Below are 23,272 nucleotides of genomic sequence, written 5' to 3'. Positions count from 1 at the left end.
AATCCATGTAACCAACTCCAACTAGTGGGATTAAGACTAGATATATTGTTGGTTAGTTGAGGTCATTTTCCAGGCATTTGGGCTATCAAGTCTCCTTTTTTCTTATTATCTTTTATTTATTTCTTTTCTGTTTTAAGGTTATTCATGAGGAAATTTTGACTATTCATAACTTGGTTTAGAAGCGATATTTATAGCATCCCAATTTTTTTGGATCTATTTTTGGGTTACTTGAGCTTTTGCAAGTTGTTTGTGTCACTTTATTGGCATGAAGTTTGTGTATTTCCTACAAACGTACATGCTACTATTCATGGCTGGTGGGATGGTGGGGAAAGCATGGATTTGTGCCCCCTTGTACTTTTTATGGTTCAATTGAAGCAAAAAGAGTAGAAAGACTTTCCAACAGGTTGCTTTTTAGAGAAAAGAAAAAATGGGACATGCCAATTTTATACTATTGTGTCTGTCTAAGGGAGATGTTTCCCAATTTTATTTACATTGGTGGACTAGTTCCTTGATTTGGTTGAATCTCTTGAAGTGTAGATTTTTGGGTTTCTTTTGCTGCTTCAAACTGGCCTTCTCTTCTTTTCCTTTTTGCCCTTTTGTGTTATGGTGGCTTGCCTTCATTTTTTATACAGGAGGCATTGCTGTGATGCCTTGTCAATAAATATATCCAACCTTATGCTTTTCCTTTTCTTTGTTTGTTGGTTTTTTCAATTACTTTTGGTCGGGGGGGCGCTAAAGGGATAATGATACCTTGCTCGATGCATCAGAAGAAACTATACAACAACAATAGCAGCAATAACAACAATCAAGCCTTTAGACTTTAGTCCCACCGAACTATCTTAATTGTGTCCCACCGAACATCCTATGCCATAAAACAAAGTTGCTTATAGTTGTCTTTTAAAATTTTTCTTTTAGGTTTAAAGGAATCTTACTACTAGATAACATGTTTGATTCACTGTTCCATTTTAATCACCTTTCTTTAATTTTATAGGTAATATCCTCATTAATCACTCCATTTGGATGATTGATCTAAGATATTTGAATTGATATTTTCTTGTGTGGCTTGATCTCTAAGTCTCACCATAGCATGATCCGCACATATATTTGTAATAAACTTATGCTCCATATATCGGTTTTTAATCAAAATCCATTTTTGTCGTATTTCATATAGTCAATTCACATTTGGTTAGCTTCTTCTTCAAAGGTCCAATTTCTATTGCTACATACTTTTTTCTTGTAAATAACTTGTTTTTCACCTTTTAATTCCCCCATCCTATTTTTGGACTTTGTTTTGTATCTTTTTTTCCACTTCCAGGACCATAAGTTTATGTTGAGTGGTTGGGCATTCTCTTGGTATAACTTTACAATCCTTGCAATATAAAAAGTCCTCTTTTTTCATAGAAAGTAGTCTATTTCGGTTGGTGATAAACCATTTTTAAGATGTCCCATGTTTTGAACCTGGTATTGGCTATGATAAGCTCATATATCCTGGCAAAATCCAAAATAGTTTGCTCTCACTATTTATTCTTCCAAATCCATAACCCCTATGTACATCTCTATATCCATTCATTTCTCTACCCATGACCATTTAAGTCACCTCCTATAATGATCTTCTCTGCTCTAGGCATTTCTTATACCAACTCCTTTAGATCTTCTCTAAATGTCTCTCTTATGCTAACCCGACTTGTGGTGCATTATATTAACAATACCCTATAAAAACTTTTGCTGCAATAATCCTGTCTCCGCCCATCCTGTAAGGCCTTATCCATAATAATTTCCACTCAATTCCTTGCACGATCATTCATGAGTACCAAAATTTATATCCAGATTTTGTCAACAGTTTAGCCTTTTGTCCAACTCATATTGTCTCTTGGAGGCACAAAATATTAATTTTTCTCTTTATCATCTTGTCCACCACTTACATAGATTTGCCTGTCAAAGTCCCAATATTCCACTATCCAATCCTTAATCTATGATCCTAGACTATCTTCTTTACTTGCATTCGTCCGTGAAAATGCAAGAACCCTTGCAGATTCAACACTACACCTGAGCACCGATGTAGTAGCCCTAGCTCATTTTTCACCTCACTTGGGCAATATGGCTTGTCGTTAAAAGGTTAGGCCCCCCACAATTTTCCCATTTGTCTAGAATTCATGATTTTTTATTCAATGAGTTTTATGCTGGCTATTAGCTACCTAATGCAACCCTTTTCCTTTCTTCAAGCTTGGGAACAGCTATAAAGTTCAATCAGCAGGAAGAGTTATAAGATGAAACTTTGTTGTGGTCAAATTATTTTTGGTTTTGCAGCTAGCAACCCTACTTTTGAATTAAGCTTTTTGTTGTGGTAATTTAAATTGTGCACTGGGGACACCTTTTATTGTAGTAATTTAAATTGCTAATCTTAGCTAAGAAGGAAAGGAGATGCCTTACTGCAAGTACAGAAATTCAGTGGCTTGATTTGCAAAACTTGGGTGTGGAATGATTGTGTCAATGCTCGGTTCTTGACTTTATGCTGTTTCTTTTAAGGTTTTAAAACCCTCCCCCCCCCCCCCCCCCCCGGCACGCGCACACGCACACTCACAACAAAACCCAAAAGAAGGGTCTTAGTGTTTGTATAGCATGGACATGGTGTTTTTTTTTTTTCTGTCAAGCTAATTTGTCATGTAAAAACTAAATAAATAAAACACCTGGTACTTTTTATTCTGTTCTTTGACAGGGTTTTGTTCATTTATATTTTGGTGTGCCTTATATGTTGCTTAATACTATTTATTCATCCACAACTAAAGAAATATGTAGTGCTGATCTTATTAATGAGTTCTTCCTAATTATCGTAAAACAATATATGATAACTGTGAGCATTTTGCTTGAAGAGCCTCAAGTTTCTTTTCACACCTCCCTGCCAGTTCTGCTAGAAATCTAAATGGCTCTCTCTCTCTCTACACACACACACACACACATGTTTTGATTTGTCACAAACCTGCAGCTTCTGGATGAGATGATAGATAATGGCTTCCCTCTCACAACAGAACCAAATATCTTGAGGGAGATGATAGCTCCTCCAAATATAGTTAGCAAAGTGTTGAGTGTCGTGACGGGTAACAGCTCCAATGTTAGCAACACCCTTCCAGGTGCAACAGCATCTTGCGTTCCATGGAGGACAACAGACTTGAAACATACAAGTAATGAAGTTTATGTCGATCTTGTTGAAGAAATGGATGCAATTATAAACAGGTTTGTATTTAAGGATTTCATGGGTTTTCCCATTGGATATTCTCTTGATAGCTTCCTTCATCTTCTGGCCTATAAAGTTGTCAATGTGCAACTTACTGGATTTTTAATTATATGTAATGTTCCATCACATAGTTGAGGTTGGTTTCACAATGTCAACTATGTGATGGAACATGAACATATCAATTATCTTCATTCACTGCCATCAAAACTTTCCGTATAAAGATGATGTTGGAACTTTATTCTCACCATTCCCTTGCTAGAGACTTGTGTTAGGAAGGGCATTTGGCATAAAATTTTGCCACATTGTTCTTTTGCATAGATTTGTATTGTCAATGTGAACTTTAGAAGTCAAGTGGCATTATGAATGTGGTTCCACTAATCCTATCTTGGCTAGGATAAGGTGCAGTTGATGATGATAATGTAATGTGGCTGACATGCTACTATTTATATTTTTGGTGCCTTTGTTAGACAAAAGCTATCAACAAAAAGAGAAAACAAGGTCCATATAAAATGCGCAATAAGTAGTAGGTGAATATATTAATTGGGTGGGGGGATTAACAAGGGCTATGTTAGTACTTGTCTAGTCAACAGTTGCTTAAATCGCCTAATGTTGTGGGGGTTAATAAATTTCTGAAATAGGAGACCCAATCTGTACTATAGTGTCCTGAATCCTGTGTACAAGTTCTTTCAGAAAGAATATATTTTCATACCAGCTGTGTGCGTGCAAATAGGAGGAGTACTAATAAAGGAGCCCATTGTGCCTCCATTTGTTTGCAGCTTTAATCTAGTTAATGAATGAAACAGAGTAACCTGTAAGTATGAAAAATTTAATCATTGAAAAGATTTATCCAATTTGGGAATCCTGACAATATGAGGTGGATCTTCTAATTGGCATATTGTCTAAACTTTTGCAAATATTGAATAAATAAGAAAGCCGTCAAACTTTCAAAGTTTGCACTGTTACGTGTTTATCAGATCTAGCATGGTTACAGTGATAAGGTTAACCTGACAGATCATGCAAATGTAAATAATCCAATCATAAAAATAAGCCAATGATATATTTAAAATCTAGGTACGAAAGAAACTATGAAGCTATCTCAATGCTAGATCAACAAGGCTCTATTGCCGGCTTGACAGCTACATGGTTCCCACTTACAGTCTAAACCCACTGAGTCACTCAACTGAGTACCAAAGATGTATTATTTGCTTCACAAGTGATTCGTTGTCTACTGGATTGAAAAACACCAGCTTTAAGTGCCTTTTAGCACTTGAAGCCAATGATATATTTTAAATTAATTTCCATAAGAGTCTAAATATATTTCTTTTCTTTTAATGATGTATAGACTCTGTTTATCTTCTGAATATGCTGTCCAATATCTTCAAGGTCTTATTGATTTCTCAAATACTTACTTGAACGTAACTCTGTAATCACACATTTTTGAGCAAGCTTGGACATCATTCAGATGTGTCTATTTGGAGCCTTATGTGAGGGACTATGTTCCAATGGTTTTCAGATGAATTTCAGATGTAGCTTTTAGGGTGATGAGATATGAATGTTCTGGCTAAAGTTGGAGCATCCTCCTGCTCCTTGATTTTTGTGTAATTTTGACTTCTAATCTCTAATTCTGAATCATAAGCTAGTACAACTCGTTTCGGCACTCCTAGGAGTAGTCCTAACAAACTTGTTAGTAACTAAGATCAGAAAATTAAATGTGTTTCATATCAATTTTTCCGAAAAGGAAGGAAAATTCTCTTTAAATAAATAATATAATTTTTAAATCGAATAAGAGAAAAAATGAATACATGAAGTGAATAATAGTGTTCTTATTGGTAACTATTGCTGTCATGGTAGCTCCTAGAATCTTCCAAGTCTTTTTTTTAAAGCTCATAGGGAAATTTCTAACTTGGAGTTGACTCGAATAGTTGAAGTTCACTTTTGAACAGAGTTAATGGTCATCATAGTCACATAACCCAAACAATTTGCACTAGACCTACTAAGGTTATTGCTTTCTAGGGGACAGGTAAGTGTGTAGGTAAGAGAAAATAGTTCATGATTGTTCACCGTTGCTATTATGTCTTGTATTGAAGATTAAAAATAATTGAATAATTTGGTACCTAACTCAATCTCCTACAACGACAGAGAAGTTGGTATAGATGTAACTCATAGAACTAAGGAAGGACTAAGTGGTGTATATCTCAAGAATTATGTATGACTGATGCATGCTTATATGACATTATAAGAAGATCTTTATGGTATGGAGCATAAAATATGTTAGCAAAAATGGGTGCAGTTAAGATGTGGATTTAAAGGTTGGATATGTGGTAAAAGTAGGGGAGATAATGTGAGAAATGAATGAAATGTTTGAAATGGTGGAGTTGCACCTACTGGGAATAAAATGAAAGAAAAATCAGTTGAGATCTTTTGAGCACATACAATATAGTGCCACTAAGTGTCCCCTACTAAAATGCTACACTACTCGTATTGATGGTAATGTTAGGATGAGGAAGACCAAATTTAATTTGAGGTGAGATTATATATAAAGGCATGCTGTGTTATGATTTTAAGAAAGTATGAATTTTGATGGAACGAGAACAAAATGGAAGAAGGGGATCAATTGGTTGGCACCAAATAATTGGAAAAACATTTAACTTATTCAAGTTATAGAGTTTTATCTATCTATTATCTATTTATTTAATTCGTATGTGAAATAAGGAAAGTGTTAAATGCATCCTTTATTGCCGAGTATTTTAAGTGCTTTTCTATTTGACAAACTTACTTCACAAATAGAAGTTTTGGAGGAAATTTTATATGGTTTGGTTTGCTTATCTCGTGAAGCATTTTGTTTGTTTGTTTATTTATTTATTTTTTTTATGGAATGTTGTGAAGCATTTAATGGGATTTAGATACTTTCCTTCTTCTTAGCCAAGCAAGGAAAAATAATTATTCTCCTCCCCCTATTGTTTCTTCTTTGCTTTCATTTCTTTACCTCCTTTGTGTTATCTTTTTCTCCTCAACCAAACGGATAAGAAGATTTTTGAAAATTAGTGTTAAGTTTGAGTCTAGATGGTTGTATTGCTTGTTCAGCTGCTGAAAAATGGTTAATTTAGAAGACAGAGTCCTTTAAATATTTTTGGAAGATATCTTGTATTTATTTTCTGTTTTCCATGGATAGAGATGGTTGTAGATTAGCATTCATATAGGCGACCTCAAATAGTGGGATAAAGGCTTGAGATTGTTATTATTGTTGTTGTTCTTGTTCTTCTTCTTCTTGTTGTTGTCTTGAATTTGTTTTCCAACTAATCCTAATAAGATTATACTGTTTCACTTGTTTTTTATCCACCATAAATAGTGCATTATTTCTTGTTGATAGGTATCCCAGTTGCTTTCTTAAGTCAGATTACTGATCTATTTGAAGGTTTCACATGTTTATTATACAACATGGAATCTAAACTCTGAAGATTAATAATTTTTACTTTTTTGGTTGTTGGAACAGCCTTTTTGCAAAACAAGGTTAAGGCTGCGAATAAGAAACCCTTCTCTGACTTTCACAAAGAGGGAGCCTTCTGCACTGAGAACACTCTTGAGTTAACCCCACCTAATATGGATTTAGGCTTGATATTAGTTGCTGTTGTAGTTTTTCTTGTACCTTTCCAGTTAGTGGCATACACGAGATGCCACAGAGCAGAGTTTTCTTTCCATGGTGCTAATTGATTCTATCTTTGCTATTGATGCTCAGGGATGGTGTCCTGGTGAAATGCGAGATATATGGTGAAGTGCAAGTGAATTCCCAACTCTCAGGTCTTCCTGATTTGACACTTTCATTTGCAAATCCTTCTATTCTGAATGACGTTAGATTCCATCCTTGTGTTCGGTTTCGTCCTTGGGAATCCCACCAGATTCTATCCTTTGTGCCTCCGGATGGACAGTTTAAGCTCATGAGTTACAGGTGTGTCAGGTTTAAAGAACATTTCTTCTTTGGTCATATCCATGCGTTATTCTTTCTCAGCCAGCATACTGTTTTTGGCATTAGTAGAAAAGATTGTTTTTGAGTAATTAAATTGAAGGTACTGGAACTTGCTGTTAAGACCTTATTATTTATGTTATCTTTTATCCCTTGTACAGGGTCAAAAACTTGAAGACCACTCCTATATATGTCAAGCCACAGCTGAACTCGGATTCTGGGACATGCCGCATCCATGTTTTGGTTGGGATAAGAAATGATCCTGGAAAGACAATTGATTCAGTAGCTGTAGAATTTCAACTGCCGCCTTGTGTTTTATCAGCTGATCTGACGTCAAATCATGGAACAATAAACATCCTTGCTAATAAGGTATTACTATAATAATCTCACTATTTAGGCCGGCCTAAAGCTCTTGTGCTTTACCACGTGTTGTTTTGTTTGTCCTTTGCAGACCTGCTCGTGGTCAATTGGAAGAATACCAAAAGATAAAGCTCCATCAATGTCTGGGGCACTAGTCCTTGAGCCAGGTTTGGAACGCCTTAATGTATATCCCACATTTCAAGTGGGCTTCAGGATCATGGGTGTTGCACTTTCTGGCCTGAGAATAGATAAATTGGACCTGAAGAACCTGCCTAATCGCCCATACAAAGGTTTTCGAGCTCTTACACGAGCAGGAGAGTATGAAGTTAGGTCATAGGGGATTGAGAGCTCGAACATGATGATGGATGTTGAACTGCAATGCGTTTGCCCCCCCCTATAACATCAATTGATTGATTCCTGTAAGCTACTCGGCACAATATTAATTTTCTGATACAAGAGATGAATGACGCTCAACCCAAAAACAAAATCGTAAAAACAGAGTTGTGGTTTATATCAACATCTATGAGAGTTTAATAGACGAATTCTAGCCTTTCCACAGCCAATTTAATAAATTTCAACAAAGGCTGTGTCCTACAAAGACACACACCTGGTAGTCGGCTTTTATTTATTTTTTTTTTTTTTGAAAGACGAATGTAAGCCACTGTTAAGAACTTTGCTTTCTTCGCTTTCTTATGGTAGACCAACTAACTACTCATCCAAATTTAAACAATTTAAACACTAGACACTAAAATGACAACAAAAATAAATGATCCAGACTTCACTCTTTCAGATGGGCAAACTTGTGGACTAGAGAGAGAGAGAGCCACAAAAAACTTATGTTGCTGCTAAAAGAGCAACAACTCCAAGTAGGATAACGGAGCCACAAACAAAAATCTTATCATAAAAAATTCCTCGAAATGCTTCAACTTTATGCCCTGGATCAACCGGCAACCTTATTTACTCTGAAGGAATCCATAACTTCACGAAGATCATTTTCCTCCTCAGTGAACACATTTTCAGGTGTTTGTAATCTCAATTCATACAGCCGCTTGTTTTCAACACCAAGAACAGAAAGGTAACGCCTATCCCACTCCAATCGAGCTACTCGGTCCTGTGGCATGACAGCTAACTCATTGTTGTTTGCATATGACTTTATATTGACCTGTGTGCAGCACAATAGGATAACAATCAGCGAAGGAGGTGATGCAGTTCAAAAATGAAACGAAACGAAACAAAACAAAACGAAACCGCATAGATGTCTTTCCATGGGGAGCTCTTCTCTAGCTTATAATTTAGCAAGCAGAGTAGTTAACAGACACCACGGTTCTACCGTCCCATGCTGCTGCCATCATAAGATCACTCACCAAAAACCAAAATAGCATCCAAAAACCGTGTAATGTGCAGAATTTTTGACAACAGAAATTTGTTGCCAACCCTAGTAAGCAATTCTCCATATATTATTATCTGTTAAGCCTAGCTAAGAGAGAACCAATGTCGTGAAGCAGTATATAGCAGAAATGGCCTACCCATGCTAAGCTTAGTGGGTTCTTAAATATAAAACGCATACAGATGAAATTTTGTTGACGTCACAAATGCCTTACCTCAACTTTATAGTACATCCTTCCATCATCAGCTATTCTTGAAGATGTAGAAAGAATATTTGATTCACGCCTGACACCAAGTCTAGTAGACATGAACTCTGTCAAATACTGCCTAAGTACTTTCTCTGCAGCTTCTTCTGGTGTGCCCAAATCTTCTACATTCTTGTACCTAGAAGATGAAGGAGATGATAACTCAACAGAAAGATTTTCATCAAGAACAAAAGGGTCCCTGAAGAATATGTCTGCACCAGCACCTCGGACTTGAATCCAGTTCTGAGGGTATTTGAATGAATATCCATCAAAAGTATCTATGTATTCCCTGAATCCAGCAGACTGTTGAGCGAATGCAATGTTGTGCATGTCAATCCTTGATAACATATAACTTGACAAGAACCATGCTATTGCATTCCTCCTTGGTACTGCAAAATCTCTACTCTGATTATGTAATAGAAAATGTACTGTGAGAAGCTGTTGCAGATGGAATAATGCCATTGGTCATGAAGACACGGGCAAATGCATCTACAATGCTAGTTTATAAAACACAAATCTGCATACTCAAGAATTTGGAACGAATTTAGTAAACAAAAAAACTACTAGAAAAATACTGCACAAAGAAAATCTAGAATTTAAGTAGCAGCTATGCTGGAAAAATTTCAGATCAGAAGTAACCTAATAATCATGGAATCAATAATGTTTCAGGTGTATTATTTGTTTCTAGCCGATTGATAATGTTATCTTGAAAATCTAGAAGTTAGGTAGCAGCTTTTGGATAAAAAATATCCTAATAATCATAGGAATCATGTATCCCTTTAGTTCTGGTTGTTTGATGATGTCATGTTGGACTCTCTTCTCTTTTGCCATAGTTTTCCCCAGTATGCCTTTTAGAAGATTGACATTGTCAAATTGATGCGATTTTTGTGAATGTTTTAAACAGATACTTCTGCTTGGCTTCAGCACTACAAGCATACACAACATGAAAATGGCAAAGCATACAATCAAGGCTAGCGGATTATCATCTTCCACCAGCTTCTTTGTACGGCTAGGAACTTACTATAGAAGACATCTCCATCGTGAACCAACATAAATTTCATTCTTTCATCACAAAAAGTGAATGGTCAGAAATAACCATAGTTGTTGTTGTAGTTCTTCCATGTCAAATGATCAGAAGTAACCAACTGCCAAGATGGGCGGTTTCATGGCTCTTATCTTTCCAACTCCATCCTACCATTACTGCAAGGAACCAGAAATAGAGTTGGCAATTGATGCAGTAAGGATAAAAGGTGGCACTAGTGCACAAGGCTTCACACTTTGCAAGGGTCAAGGAAATGTCATATTTGTATGTAGCTTATCCTTATTTTACAAAAAGGTTGTTTTCACAACTCAAATCTATGATCTCTCAGTCACAAAAGAGCAACCTCACTGTTGCTAACAAGGCTTGCTAACTAAAATTGACAATCCAACCTCTAGGTACATACTCGTACCCAACATCCGTACCCAAGTCCATGTAACATATGGAGTCCCTCAACTAGATAAAAAGAGTTCCAGTATTTGGAGTTGGGATGTGTTGGGAGAGCTATCTAATTTCTCTGAGCAAAACTACTGATTAACGGATTATCCCCTTATGGTGGGATTGTCAATGCAAGTGCAAGTTTATTGAGGTCGAATCACTATAAATTTTTTGTATTGTTATTCTCTCTTCATTTCTATGTAGTTTGCATGATTTGATTCTAACAGAAACCATGATGGTTTCAAGGAACCCTAAAAGAAAAAATCCACCCAAAGCTATTAAGACAGTGTAGAGAAGTCCTTAACTGACAGATGATATGACCCAAAGAAACAAGTGCGAAGGGAAAGTAAAGAAAAAAGTCATCTTGAAACCTTTAAATAGCTCTCTCTTTTTCTTCCCTTTTTTTTTTTTAATCCCCCTACATGACATTTTAAGTAGCTCAACCGAGACAGAAACAGAAATTTCTGCACAGCATTGTGCTCTGAAGCCTATGGCCAACAATCTGAGACTGCATTTATTTTAAACTGAAATCAAACGAATCAATGAAATGGAGTGGTAAAAACTCCAAGAACCATGTACTTAGAAACATTCTCGCTCTCTACTGCATTCTGTTTCCAATCATCACAATAATTCCAATTTTATCTTCTACAGCTACGATGGATATGCATTTCACTAGTTTCTCGATCTTTAACCTCTAAGCGCATCGTTCCATTCACCCCTGACAACTGACTCTTGTCCTGTTTTCTAAGCACATATCGAAATTTCATTGCATCACAGTGGTCTGCTCCTATATCTACCCGCACACGGAGGATTCAATTCGACAAATGTCAGAAGACGAAATCAACGAAAAGAAAAAAAGCGAATCAAATTGCGAGAAAACATTTGCTTGCCACTCAGAAATCACAAAAAAGAGGTTGCTCGAAACGCGAAATGGCAGAGAAGACTCACGGTTTGAGAATTGCAAGAAATTGAGTGGCCGCAACGGGAGGCACGGGATTGCCAGCGTGACGTTAACAGTCGAGGTGAAGGCGAAGGGAATGGTGTCGGAGGACGCTGCCGCACCGCGGAGACGGACGGTGGGGGAAGAGGCTCAAGTACGGTAGCCATGAGAGAGAGAGAGAGAGAGAGAGAGAGAGTTAAAACTGAAACGAAAAGGAGGGTAGAGCTTCTTCCGGTCCGGATGGGATGAGACACTTCTTTTCTTAGGGTAAAATTAATAAATTGAAATTTAAAATTATAATTATTTATTCACTAAATTTTAAATTATAACTAATTACTCACTAAATGATTACTCACTAAATTTTATTCAATATCAATCATCAATCACTCGTTATAACTCCGTTAATTATTACAAATGAAAAATACTAACGAAATCTGAGATAGTTAACATAATCTGATGTGACAAAAATTAATTTAACATACACTCATGATGATGGTTTTTGGGACCGACCACCACATGCCACATCTTCGACTGGACCTCGGGAATGGAACCTCGGACTTGGGGATGTCGGACCTCGGGTGTGGAACCTGCAAGACAATGGGGGGCCGGGACTTGGATCCCCCGGGGTGGACTCCGACGCTCAAATCAGTAGAGTAAATGCAAGTAGTAGTAAATGAGAGAGCTGTAGAGCTTGAATATACTTGACGAGAGTCCTTGTCTTTTATAGGTGAACCCGTTTTGGGTACCCGAGATGAGCGGGCACAACTCCCGAGAATCCCGGTCAAGCTGGAACGGGTCTTGCGGTTTGGCCCGAATTTCCCGAGCTCCACTCCGGAGTGTTGACTTACCACGTGTCGGTCTCTCAGGTGATCCAAGTGGCAGGTGAGACTATCAGCGCGTAGGGGTATTCTAGTAATTTCGGTTGGTGCCACATCACTTGCCCCCCACTCCTTGAGCCGAGCTGAAAATCATGCTGGGTCGAGGAGTAGGTTACTTGACTATTGATTTTTTCCAAGACGCACGAGAGTGTTTTTAAAGTTGAGATTAGTGCCTGAAAACCTCATTTACTGCCTTGAAATTATAGGGATGGGTTTTAGTTGGAGGGAAAAATTTGTTTGGAGGGAAACATTGTCATTTTGAAAATTTTCCCCCCTTGGGTCCCCTCTATATAGGCCCTAAGGCCCCACCCCACAATTATTATTTCAAGACAAGCATTCAACTCCTTAAGGTTAGTCTTTCTCATCCTCCTTTACTTTTATTTTTCCTTACTTGTTATTTATTTATTTTTTTTGCATTCTGCACCTCTTTGTTTTTATTTGTTTATTTATTTATTTATTTATTTTTTTTATTAAACTTTCCCTCGGCCAGGCGCCTCTGCCTGGCCGAGGTTGGCCTAGCCTGGCCCGACCTCGGCCGTGGCCGAGGTCGGCCGTGCGAGGCCGAGCTTCCTCGGCCATGGCCGACCCCCCTCCTGCTTCTTCTTTCTGTTTTTTTTTATATTAATATCTAATTTCTATACATATATATAATATATATATAGGTACAGGGTCGGCCATGGCCGACCCTTGAGACTTTTGCCTCTTTTTCCTTTTTATTTTATTATTATATATATATATATTTTAATTATCCCCCTTAGGTTAGCCATGGCCAACCCTTGGGCTTTTCCTTTGTTAATAATAATAAAATAATCTTTAAAACAAGGTTCAACTTGACTAACCCGTTTCCTTGGCTCTTCTTTTTCGCAGGCGTGACTTGAGATTTTTCCAAGCTAAATCACGCCTATTGAGTTCTCCTAGGCTCAAGCCCAGTCGTGGTTGTTCCTACCCGACCTCAGCCTTCACTCTCTTGGTCAGTGACCTTCTCTTAACTACTTCTGTTCGTTTTTTAGCATGTCTTCTTCCTCTTCTTCCTCTGATTCAGAAAGCTCTAGTAGTGAGGAATCAAATATTAAGTTATCCAGCCCCTCCCATGGCCCCCTTCGTCGGCCCGGGAAACTTAGGAGGCCTGAAAGAATTTCACTTCATCCCACTTCAAAGTCTCATGTGAGTAGTGATCCCAACTTAGGAAGCTTACCCGAGGATCTAACCACGGACCACTCTACCATAACCGAGAGAGAGAGTTGTTTCCCCTCCTCCGAAAATATCACCTCATTCATGATGAGTATTGGTATAGTGAACCCCGAGGTCTGAAAGCTCACCAGGCCCCCTATGGATGTATCACCATTTACGAGCAGGCCTTGGTTGCCGGCCTTAGATTCCCTCTCGCGACTCCTGTAGTTGAGGTGTTCGCTATCGTGGAGTTATGCCCCTCTCAGTTGACTCCCAATGGCTAGAGGTGCCTATCTACCTTCGTTCTCTGCTGTCGAGCTCGGGACATTGAGCCCACTGCTCAACTTTTCTTTAGGATATTCAAGGTAATTTTCATTAGCAAAACTGAACCTCGATTCGCCTTTTCCCCCCTCAACCAGCATCAGTTCATAGTCGATAACCCCACATCGGTAAAATGATGGAAGAGTAGATTTTTCTTTGCTGGCTTGAAAGACCGGGGGGTCAGCTTCGGGGTGCTAGTTGAGTGGGCTTTCCAGCCCTCAAAGGTCCGTAGTCGCAAGATCACACAGGACGAGCTTCATAATATTCAGATCTTGAGGGAGCTGAACCCTATCAGCGCTCGGGTCCTGATATGTGATCGCACCTTGTACCTGGGGGGTTTATCCACTCACACTTGCTTCGAGCCTGATGTCACTTTGGGTAGTCATTTTTCCACTATTTTCATACTTTTCTAACTGGCTTTTCTTGCCCTTAATATCTTGTTTTCGCATTTGTAGCTGAGATGGTGAGCACAGCTTTCATCTGGGGGAAGAACAAACGGAGACCCGCGGAGGACGAGGGCGCCCCAGCTCTTACGGGGGGAAAGGCTGCCTTGAATGCTCCTCCTGCTGAGGAAGGAGAGCCTAGTCGTGCTAAGAGGAAGAGGACTTCCCATCCTCCGAGAGAGCTCATGCCAGCCCCGGAGTCTCCTCCCCACAGTCCAGACCATGTTCCTGATTGGGGAGTGAAGGCAAGCGATCTCAGCCGGAACACTCAGGTGGCAAGACGTATGATTCACCACTTTGCCACTCCCGCCGATCGTCAGGTGCTGTCCGAGCAGTCCTCAGAGGCCATAGAAGCCACATTGTGCAAGTATCTGGCTCAGGTAATCACCTATACTTTATCAACATCCTCCAGTCTCATCTATGTTATCCTTACTTGTCTTGCCCATTGCAGGTGGTCACACTCGTTTCGGACTTTTCTGGACGTTTCTCTCAAGCTTCCAAGAAGACCTTGGAGCTAGACACCCAACTGCAGGAGAGGGACGAGTTACTGGAGAGCCACAGGAAGAACTTGGATGAGTTGTCCTCCCAGCGGCAGGCTTCAGACCTACGTATTCAGGGGCTAGAAGCAGAGCTATCTCGGACGAGCTCCAAGCTATCTCGGGCGAACTCAGTCATTCGCCAATACGAGCGCAAGTATGCCGAGCCCATCAAGCTTCCTGAGGTAGAGGAGTTCCTCCAGAAGAACCTGCAGGACGCTTGGACAAAAGGATTCCAAGCTCATGAGACAGAGGTATTACGAGCTCATCCAGACTTGGACATGTCCACTGTTCGGTCTGTTGCGGAGATTGTGGCCGGGATGGAGGACTCGGAGATGGCCGACGATGATGATGCGCCTCCTGATGCTTGAGCTTTTCTTCTTTTTCTAGCTAGGGCCTTTTGTACTTTCTCTATTATCATGTATTAGACCATCTCGCTTTTATACAGTGCCGATTTATTTTGACTGTTCATATTTTGCTTGCGAACATATGGGCTGAGACTAGTTGAACCTCGATCCCTTCCATAGTTGACGAGGGTGAATTTGACCCTTGGTTCTCCCTAGGTCAACAATCAGGAGGGTGCTGTGTTGTAATTTTTCCTTGGCCATTAGTCCACCCTTGGGGGACAGCCGAGAGCTCGTGACCCATGAACGAATCTTTTCGTGGCCATCAGTCCACCGTTGGGGACAGCCTAGGGCTCGTAACCCTTGGATTCTAGCGACTCCCACGTGAAGGAGGGTGTTAGCCAGAGTTTTTCCATGGCCCTTAGTCCACTTTTGAGGACGGCCTAGGGCTCGTGACCCTTGGGTTTTAGCCACTCCCACGCGAAGGAGGGTGTTGGTTAGAGTTTTTTCGTGGCCCTTAGTCCACTTTTGAAGATGGCCTAGGGCTCGTGACCCTTGGGTTTTAGTCACTCCCATGCGAAGGAGGGTGTTGGCTAGAGTTTTTCCATAGCCCTTAGTCCACTTTTGAGGACGGCCTAGGGCTCGTGACCCTTAGATTTTAGCCACTCCCATGCAAAGGAGGGTGTTAGCTAGAGTTTTTTCCGTGGCCCTTAGTCCACTTATGAGGACGGCCTAGGGCTCGTGACCCTTGGATTTTTCTTCGACGAAGTATAATCCTTTGTACAATTGCTATTAGATGAAGAGAATACGAAGTCTTTCTATTAGTCGTAAAGAAAAAGAGTACAAAGAGATTCAGGGAATTCCCCTGCTCATTGATAAAACTTCCTTAAGTTCTGCACATTCCAAGTATGCTTCAGGGGCTTGCCTTCCATGTCTTCTAGTCGATATGCCCCCGGACTTAGGGATTCCACCACCCGGTACGATCCTTCCCAATTCGGAGTTAGTTTATTCATGTCCCAAGGATGACTCACATCGAACCGTCGTAGTACAAGATCTCCTGGCATGAAGCTCCTAGCGTGGACTCGTCGATTGTAGTACCTAGCAATGCGCCAGTTATATGCGGCTTGTCGAATTCGTGCCAGGTCTCGGAGCTCATCCATCAAATCCAAGTTGCACCTTAGCCCTTGCTCGTTAATCTCAGGATCGAAATGCTCCACTCGGTAGCTCCTCACCCCAATCTCGACAGGGATGAGAGCCTCCGAGCCATAACACAATGTGAAAGGGCATTCTCCTGTAGCCGTTCGCGGTGTGGTTCGATAAGACCATAGTATACTAGGGAGCTCATCTAGCCATTGACCGTCCGCCTTCTCAACCCAAGCTCGGAGTCCTTGCAGAATGGTCCTGTTCGTAAGCTCTACCTGCCCATTAGCTTGAGGATGGGCGACCGAGGTAAAATGTTGCTTAATCCCCAACTCCCGGCACCATTCTTGCACTGATCGGTCTTCGAATTGGGTGCCATTGTCAGTTATTAGCACCCTTGGAATACCAAACCGGCAGACGATGGATTTTCAAAGGAATTATTTTACCCTCCGGCCTGTAATAGTCGCCATAGGCTCGGCCTCCACCCACTTAGTGAAGTAGTCGATGGCTGCTATCAAGTATTTGTTCTGTCCAGCCGCTAGTGGAAAAGGCCCGAGGATATCGACTCCCCACCTGGAAAACGGACAAGGCGAAGCCAGGTGGGTGAGTTCAGCTGCCGGGGTGTGAACCAGGTTGGAAGTTTTTTGGCATCTCTCACAAGTCTAGACCAAATGCCCGGCGTCGCTCATCATTGTCGGCCAGTAATACCCCTGCCGAAGTGCCTTCTGGGAGAGAGACCGAGCTCCGATGTGACTGCCGCAAATCCCTTCGTGGATTTCCCTTAGGATGTAGTCAGCCTCGACTAGTCCCACACACTTCAGCAACGGCTGAGTGAAGGATTTCTTATAAAGGTCTGATCCCACCAGTAGAAACTTAGCAGCCTGGTGCTTGAGTTTTCGACTTTTCTGTTCCTCCTCGGGTAGCCATCCCTTGGTCAGATGTGCTACGATGGGATCCATCCAACTTTCAACCCCTTCCACGCAAAGCTGCTCTGCCTCAGTCTCTATGCTCCTCTGGGGTAACGACTCCATGTAAACAGCTCGGGAATTCCTAGGGAATGAAGAAGCAGCTATCCTCGAGAGAGCATCCGCCACTGCATTCTGTGCCCGTGGGACACGATTGATTTTCACTGTCCGAAATCGTGCCATAAGATCCTTGGCTATCCCCAAGTATTGGGCCATGACGTCCTCTCGGGCCTCGAACTCCCCTGTGACCTGCTGCACAATTAAATTTGAGTTAAAATATACCTCCAGATCCCTGACTCCCATCTGTTCCGCTAGTCTGAGCCCAGCAATGAGCGCCTCATACTCGGCCTCATTGTTAGAGGCATTGAACTCGAAGTGGAGGGCATACGGCCAAGCCTGGCCATCGGGGCCCTGGAGTAGTAATCCAGCGCCACTGCCTCTGACACTGGAGCTGCCATCCACAGAGAGAGTCCAAGTCTGGTAAATCCCTTCGTCTGCTTCCTCTGGTAGGGTACCCTCCACGATGAAGTCGGCAAGAGCTTGCGCCTTGATGGCCGGTCGAGGTCGATAGTCGATGTCGAAAGCACTCAGCTCTACTGCCCATTTGAGCATCCTCCCAGACAAGTCCGGCTTTCCCAGCACATGCCTCAGCGGCTGACTTGGTAGGACGATAATGTGGTGTGCCTCAAAGTAAGGCCTCAACTTTCGAGCGGAGATGACTAGGGTATAGGCCAACTTTTCTGTTGGAGTGTAACGAATCTCAGCTCCGGCCAACCTTTTGCTCACATAATAGACCGGCTTTTGAATTTTGTCCTCCTCTCGTACCAAAACCGAACTGACAGCCTCATCCGAGGCAGCCAGATAAATATATAGTGACTCTCCCGGCTGTGGTTTTGCTAGGACTGGGGGGGAGACTAGACACTGTTTCAGCTGCTCAAATGCCTCCTGGCACTCCTCTGTCCATGCAAAATTCTGGACTCGAGTCAAGGCCTTAAAGAATGACAATTGTCTTTCCGCAGATCTTGACAAGAACCTCCCTAATGCTGTTATCCTCCCGGTTAGCCTCTGCACCTCCTTGATACTTCGAGGGGGAGGCATCTCAAGTATGGCCTTTATCTTTGAGGGGTTAGCCTCAATTCCCCGGTAATGCACCATGAACCCCAAGAATTTACCAGCTGTAACCCCGAAGGCACACTTGGCCGGGTTGAGCTTCATCTGATACTGGCGTAAGGTTCTGAGGCACTCCTCCAAGTCGTCCGGATGCTGTTCAGCTAATAGACTCTTGACTAACATGTCATCCACGTAAGCCTCCATGTTTCGATCGAGTTGAGCTTTGAACAGTTTGTTGACCAACCTCTGATATGTAGCTCTAGCGTTCTTCAGCCCAAAGGGCATAACTTGGTAACAATAGGTAGCCTTATCCGTGATGAAGGCGGTCTTTTCCTGATCTTCAGGGTGTAGTGGGATTTGGTGGTACCCCTGGAATGCATCCAGGAAACTCATTAACTGACACCCCGCTGTTCCGTCAATCAACGCATCAATCCTGGGCAGAGGGTAACTGTCTTTCGGGCAAGCCTTGTTAAGATCTTTAAAATCAATACAAAGCCTTTATTTTCCCGATCCCTTGGAGACAAGAACCACGTTGGCTAACCACTCTGGGTAGTTGACTTCCCGAATATGATTAGCCTCCATAAGCTTTTCCACATCCGCCTCTATAGCTTTAGTCTGCTCCGGGGCAAACTTTCTCTTCCTTTGTCTTACCGGCACACAATCCGGGTAGAGCCCCAAGCGATGTGTCATGATCGCTGGGTCTATCCCCGACATATCCAGGGTAGACCATGCAAACACATCTTGATATCGGCGTAGGAGTGAAAGGATCTCGGACCTCAAGGGCTCCTGTAACTTGGCACTGATTCGCACTGTCCGATCGAGCTCTTCCCCCAGTGGGACTTCCTCGAGCTCATCCACCGGCTCTGAAGTCTTAGGCTCTTCCGGACCTTCCAAGATGAAACTAGTAACCACAGTGGGAGGGGCAGCGGAATTCTGTCCCTCCTCCCTTACTGACCTCTGACCTGCTCCTATACTTGGGTCTCTCACATGTTTCGTCTCCATCTGGCCCTGGCTAGCTTGAGGGACCGCCTCCTGATTCGGTCCTGAGTCTAACTCTGACCCCTTGGCCATAGTGGCACTCAAGGAGGCCACGTAGCATTCCCTAGCCTGCCGCTGGTCTCCTCTTACCTTGCCAATCCCTCCCGAAGTAGGGAATTTCAACACCATGTGATACGTACTCGGTACTGCCCTCAGAGCACTAAGCCCAGACCTACCAAGGATCATATTATACGCCAAGGGCACATCTGCCACCAAAAAATCCAACGTCACCCGGGATTTATGAGGACCACTACCGACCGTCAGGGGCAACCGGATCAAACCTTCAGAATGGATCACCATTCCATCAAAACCCACCAATGGGACACGGACTGGCCTCAGCTGATCGAGCGTGAACCCCATCCCTAGGAATGCCCTCTTGTAGAGAATCTCTGAAGAGCTACCTGGATCCACGAGGATTCGCCTCATCTCCTACTCTCCCACTTGAGCAGTGATCACCAGAGGGTCCGAATAGTTGGGATAACTCGGAAGATCCTCCTCAGAGAAAGTGATGACCACTCATTCCTTTACCGTGCTCTTGGGAGCAGTTGAGTGGGACCTTGGAACTGTCCCTGCCGCCAGCGTGTACAAGATAAACTTCTGTCCCCCCTCCTCGGCGGGCTGCTTTCCTTCTCTCCGGGGCGGTGTTCGGCTTCGCTCTCGAAAGCGATCTCGAGTAGGAGACCTCCCTCGATGCTCCGACTTGGATTCTACCCTGCCCGAGCTCGTACCTCCTCGACCCGCGAAATCCTGGAGGTATCCTCGGTTGATAAGCTCTTGTATTTCTTCTTTCAGTTGGATGCAATCCTCAGTATCATGGCCGTGGTCGCGGTGAAAACGGCAATACTTCTTTTTGCTTCAAATGTTGGGTGGAGATTTCAGCGGGGGAGGACGCCGTAAATAATTCTTATCCTCCAATACCAGGAGAATCTCTGCTCGACTTGTATTGAGGGGAGTGTAATTCACCGGGCTTCCACGTGCACCCCCCAAAACCCGGGCGATCGGGAGCTTGGGAGGGGCGATAGTCCGTCTTCTGCTCTGGCGTCGACTTTTTCTTCTCCTTTTCTCTTTCTTTCCTGTCAGGTTGTTCTGCCCGCTTCACCTTCATCACCTCTTCGGCATTGATGTACTTATTAGCCCGGGCTAAGGCCTCTGTGAAAGTACGAGGTGGAGTCTTGGCTAAGGACTGAGCAAATGGCCCAGCTCTCAAGCCATTCTGAAGAGCCACCATTGCGATTCGCTGGTCAAACTCATCGATACTTAATGCCTCTTCGTTGAACCTAGCCCCAAAATCCCTTAGGGATTCACCCTGGTTCTGCTTGATGTTCACCAGAGCCATGGAAGACTTTCGGTGGCGCTTCAAGGGAGCGTAGTGGGCTAAGAAACAGGTCTTCAGCTCTTCCCAGCGGTTGATGGAACGATGGGGAAGGCAGGAGTACCAGGTCCGGGCATGTCCTCCCAAAGTGGCCGAAAATGCTCGGCACCACATCGCGTCCGACCCCGATTGCACCAGCATGTGAGAGGAGAAAAGCTCGACGTGGTCATAGGGATCTGTGCTTCCGTCATAGAGCTTGGTGGAGGGGATACGAAACCTTTCCGGTGGAACCTTTGCCATGATGTCCTTACTCAAGGGTTGGTTAGAGCCAAGGTGGAGTAGCTCTTCCTTTCCCTTCTTGAGTTCCTGGACTTGCTTCTCCAGGAAACGCAATCGTCTCTCCTGCGAAGTCCCTCTTTCTCGCGAGGGGGCAGAAGTGGATCCTACCGCCTCAGAGGAGTGGATTTCCTGACCCGTCTGGCGGGATTGACGAGGCTCCCGAGCAGGAGGAGGTGACTGATGCTCCGCCCGCTGAGAGGGCACATGCGAACGATGTTGTTCAGTCTGGTGTAGATAACCAGTCAACAACTCAGTTAGCTGTTGGACCTGGTTTTCCAACCTGGTGAGTCGGTCCTACAGCATGAGATTGGCTGGAGGTGGTGGATTCTCTCCTTGTTGCGGGGCTTCTAGATTGGCTCTGACCTGGCTGCGAGTCACATCTCTTTGGGGAGCCATGTGGTTAGTTATGACAAGGAGCGAAAGTCGTTTGACACTCGCGGAAAGACCGAGGTCCGAGGTGAGGAGTTGAAGTCCAAAGCGCGCGGTAGGGAATGAAGAGGCTAGCGAGTATGGATGTTGGCCCCACGGTGGGCGCCAAATGATAATGGTTTTTGGGACCGACCACCACGTGCCACCTTTGCGACTGGACCTCGGGAATGGAACCTCGGACTTAGGGATGTCGGACCTCGGGTGTGGAACCTGCAAGACAATGGAGGGCCGGGGCTTGGATCCTCTGGGGTGAACTCCGACGCTCAAATCAGTAGAGTAAATGCAAGTAGTAGTAAATGAAAGAGCTGTAGAGCTTGAATATACCTGACGAGAGTCCTTGTCTTTTATAGGCGAACCCGTTTTGGGATACCTGAGATTAGTGGGCACGACTCCCGAGAATCCCGGTCAAGCTGGAACAGGTCTTGCGGTTCGGCCCGGATTTCCCGGGCTCCGCTCCGGAGTGTTGACTTACCACGTGTCGGTCTCTCAGGTGATCCAAGTGGCAGGTGAGACTATCAACGCGTAGGGGTATTCTAGTAATTTCGGTTGGTGCCACATCAACTCACTAAATTTTAAAAATGTAATTACTTACTCATTGAATTTTACTCAACGTCAACCATCCATCACCCCATTACATCACTGTCTGATCTTGAAACATATTAAAAAAAAAATTATGCATTTGAAATAATTTATTTCTCAAATCAAAAGTCAAAAACTAAACTAATAATTCAAATTAAAAAAAGCTACTTATACAAACCAAAAGTAAAAAAAATGCTTGCTTAGATTTTTTTATCTCCATTACAAACAACAAAATTCAACATATTCAATAATAAGATCAAAAGTCAACAATTGAAGGTATGTCAGTCACCGGATATGACCAATTTAATCTCATTATTAAATACATTTTTATGAATTTTGTTGTTCGTAATAGAGATAAAAAATTAAATACATTTTTTGTGAATTTCGTTATTCGTAGTGGAGGTAAAAAATTAAATACATTTTTTGTGAATTTTATTGTTCGTAATGGAGGTAAAAAAATCTAAGCAAACATTTTTTTTTACTTTTAGTTTGCATCAATAGCTTTTTTAATTTGAATCATTAATATAGTTTTGACTTTTGATTTGAGAAGTAAGTGATTTTAAATGCATACAAAAATCTTTTAATATGTTTCAAAATCAGATAGTGATATAACATGTATTTCAATGTCAGATGGTAATGTATCGGGGTGATGGATGATTGACGTTGAACAAAGTTCAGTGAGTAAATAGTTTATATTTTTAAAGTTCAGTGAGTGTATGTTAAATTAATTTTTGTCACGTTAAATTTCGTTAGCCACGTCAGATTCTGTTAGCATTTTTCATTTGTAATAGTTAACGGAGTTATAACGAATAATTGATAGTTGACGTTGAGTAAAGTTCAGTGAGCAAATAATTACAATTTAAAATTCAGTGTGTAAATAATTATAACTTTAAAGTTCAATGAGTATTTATTAATTTTACCATTTTTTTTCTTACTTGTTTTTGTATAATTTCTAAAAATATATACTTTTGGTTCAAAAATTTTAATTTTTGAATATAAATTAAAAATATGCTTTTTATAATCACAATACAATGTGCCAAAATCAAAATTGGTCATTTCTAAATAAT

The 23,272-nt window shown here is 42.0% G+C and overlaps 2 protein-coding genes across 3 annotated transcripts in view; one reads left to right on the top strand and one right to left on the bottom strand.

Moving 5' to 3' along the window:
- LOC127801927 (AP-3 complex subunit mu) overlaps positions 1-23,272 on the top strand; it is a 42,193-nt gene that overhangs the window by 3,411 nt on the left and 15,510 nt on the right. Inside the window, exons 5-8 of the mRNA XM_052337460.1 lie at positions 2,984-3,231; positions 6,969-7,178; positions 7,355-7,562; positions 7,645-7,883. Of these exons, the coding sequence (XP_052193420.1) occupies positions 2,984-3,231; positions 6,969-7,178; positions 7,355-7,562; positions 7,645-7,883 (905 nt within the window). The remainder of the gene's footprint in view (positions 1-2,983; positions 3,232-6,968; positions 7,179-7,354; positions 7,563-7,644; positions 7,884-23,272) is intronic.
- Positions 8,305-11,846, bottom strand: LOC127801929 (psbP domain-containing protein 1, chloroplastic). Of its 2 annotated transcripts, none has more exons than XM_052337461.1 (3): positions 11,610-11,846; positions 9,155-9,589; positions 8,305-8,715 (listed from the first exon to the last, which is right to left on the bottom strand). In XM_052337461.1, the coding sequence occupies exons 1-3, from the start codon at positions 11,766-11,768 to the stop codon at positions 8,494-8,496; spliced, it is 816 nt and encodes a 271-aa protein (XP_052193421.1). In that variant the 5' UTR covers positions 11,769-11,846; the 3' UTR covers positions 8,305-8,493. The 2 variants fall into 2 exon arrangements, with proteins under 2 accessions (XP_052193421.1, XP_052193422.1); XM_052337462.1 differs by having other exon boundaries at positions 9,155-9,701; positions 11,610-11,756.

This window comes from Diospyros lotus, chromosome 5, assembly GCF_014633365.1.
Source record: "Diospyros lotus cultivar Yz01 chromosome 5, ASM1463336v1, whole genome shotgun sequence".
Lineage (NCBI taxonomy): Eukaryota > Viridiplantae > Streptophyta > Magnoliopsida > Ericales > Ebenaceae > Diospyros > Diospyros lotus.
Note: the sequence above shows the minus strand (reverse complement) of the source record. Positions and strands in the feature narration are given on the sequence as shown.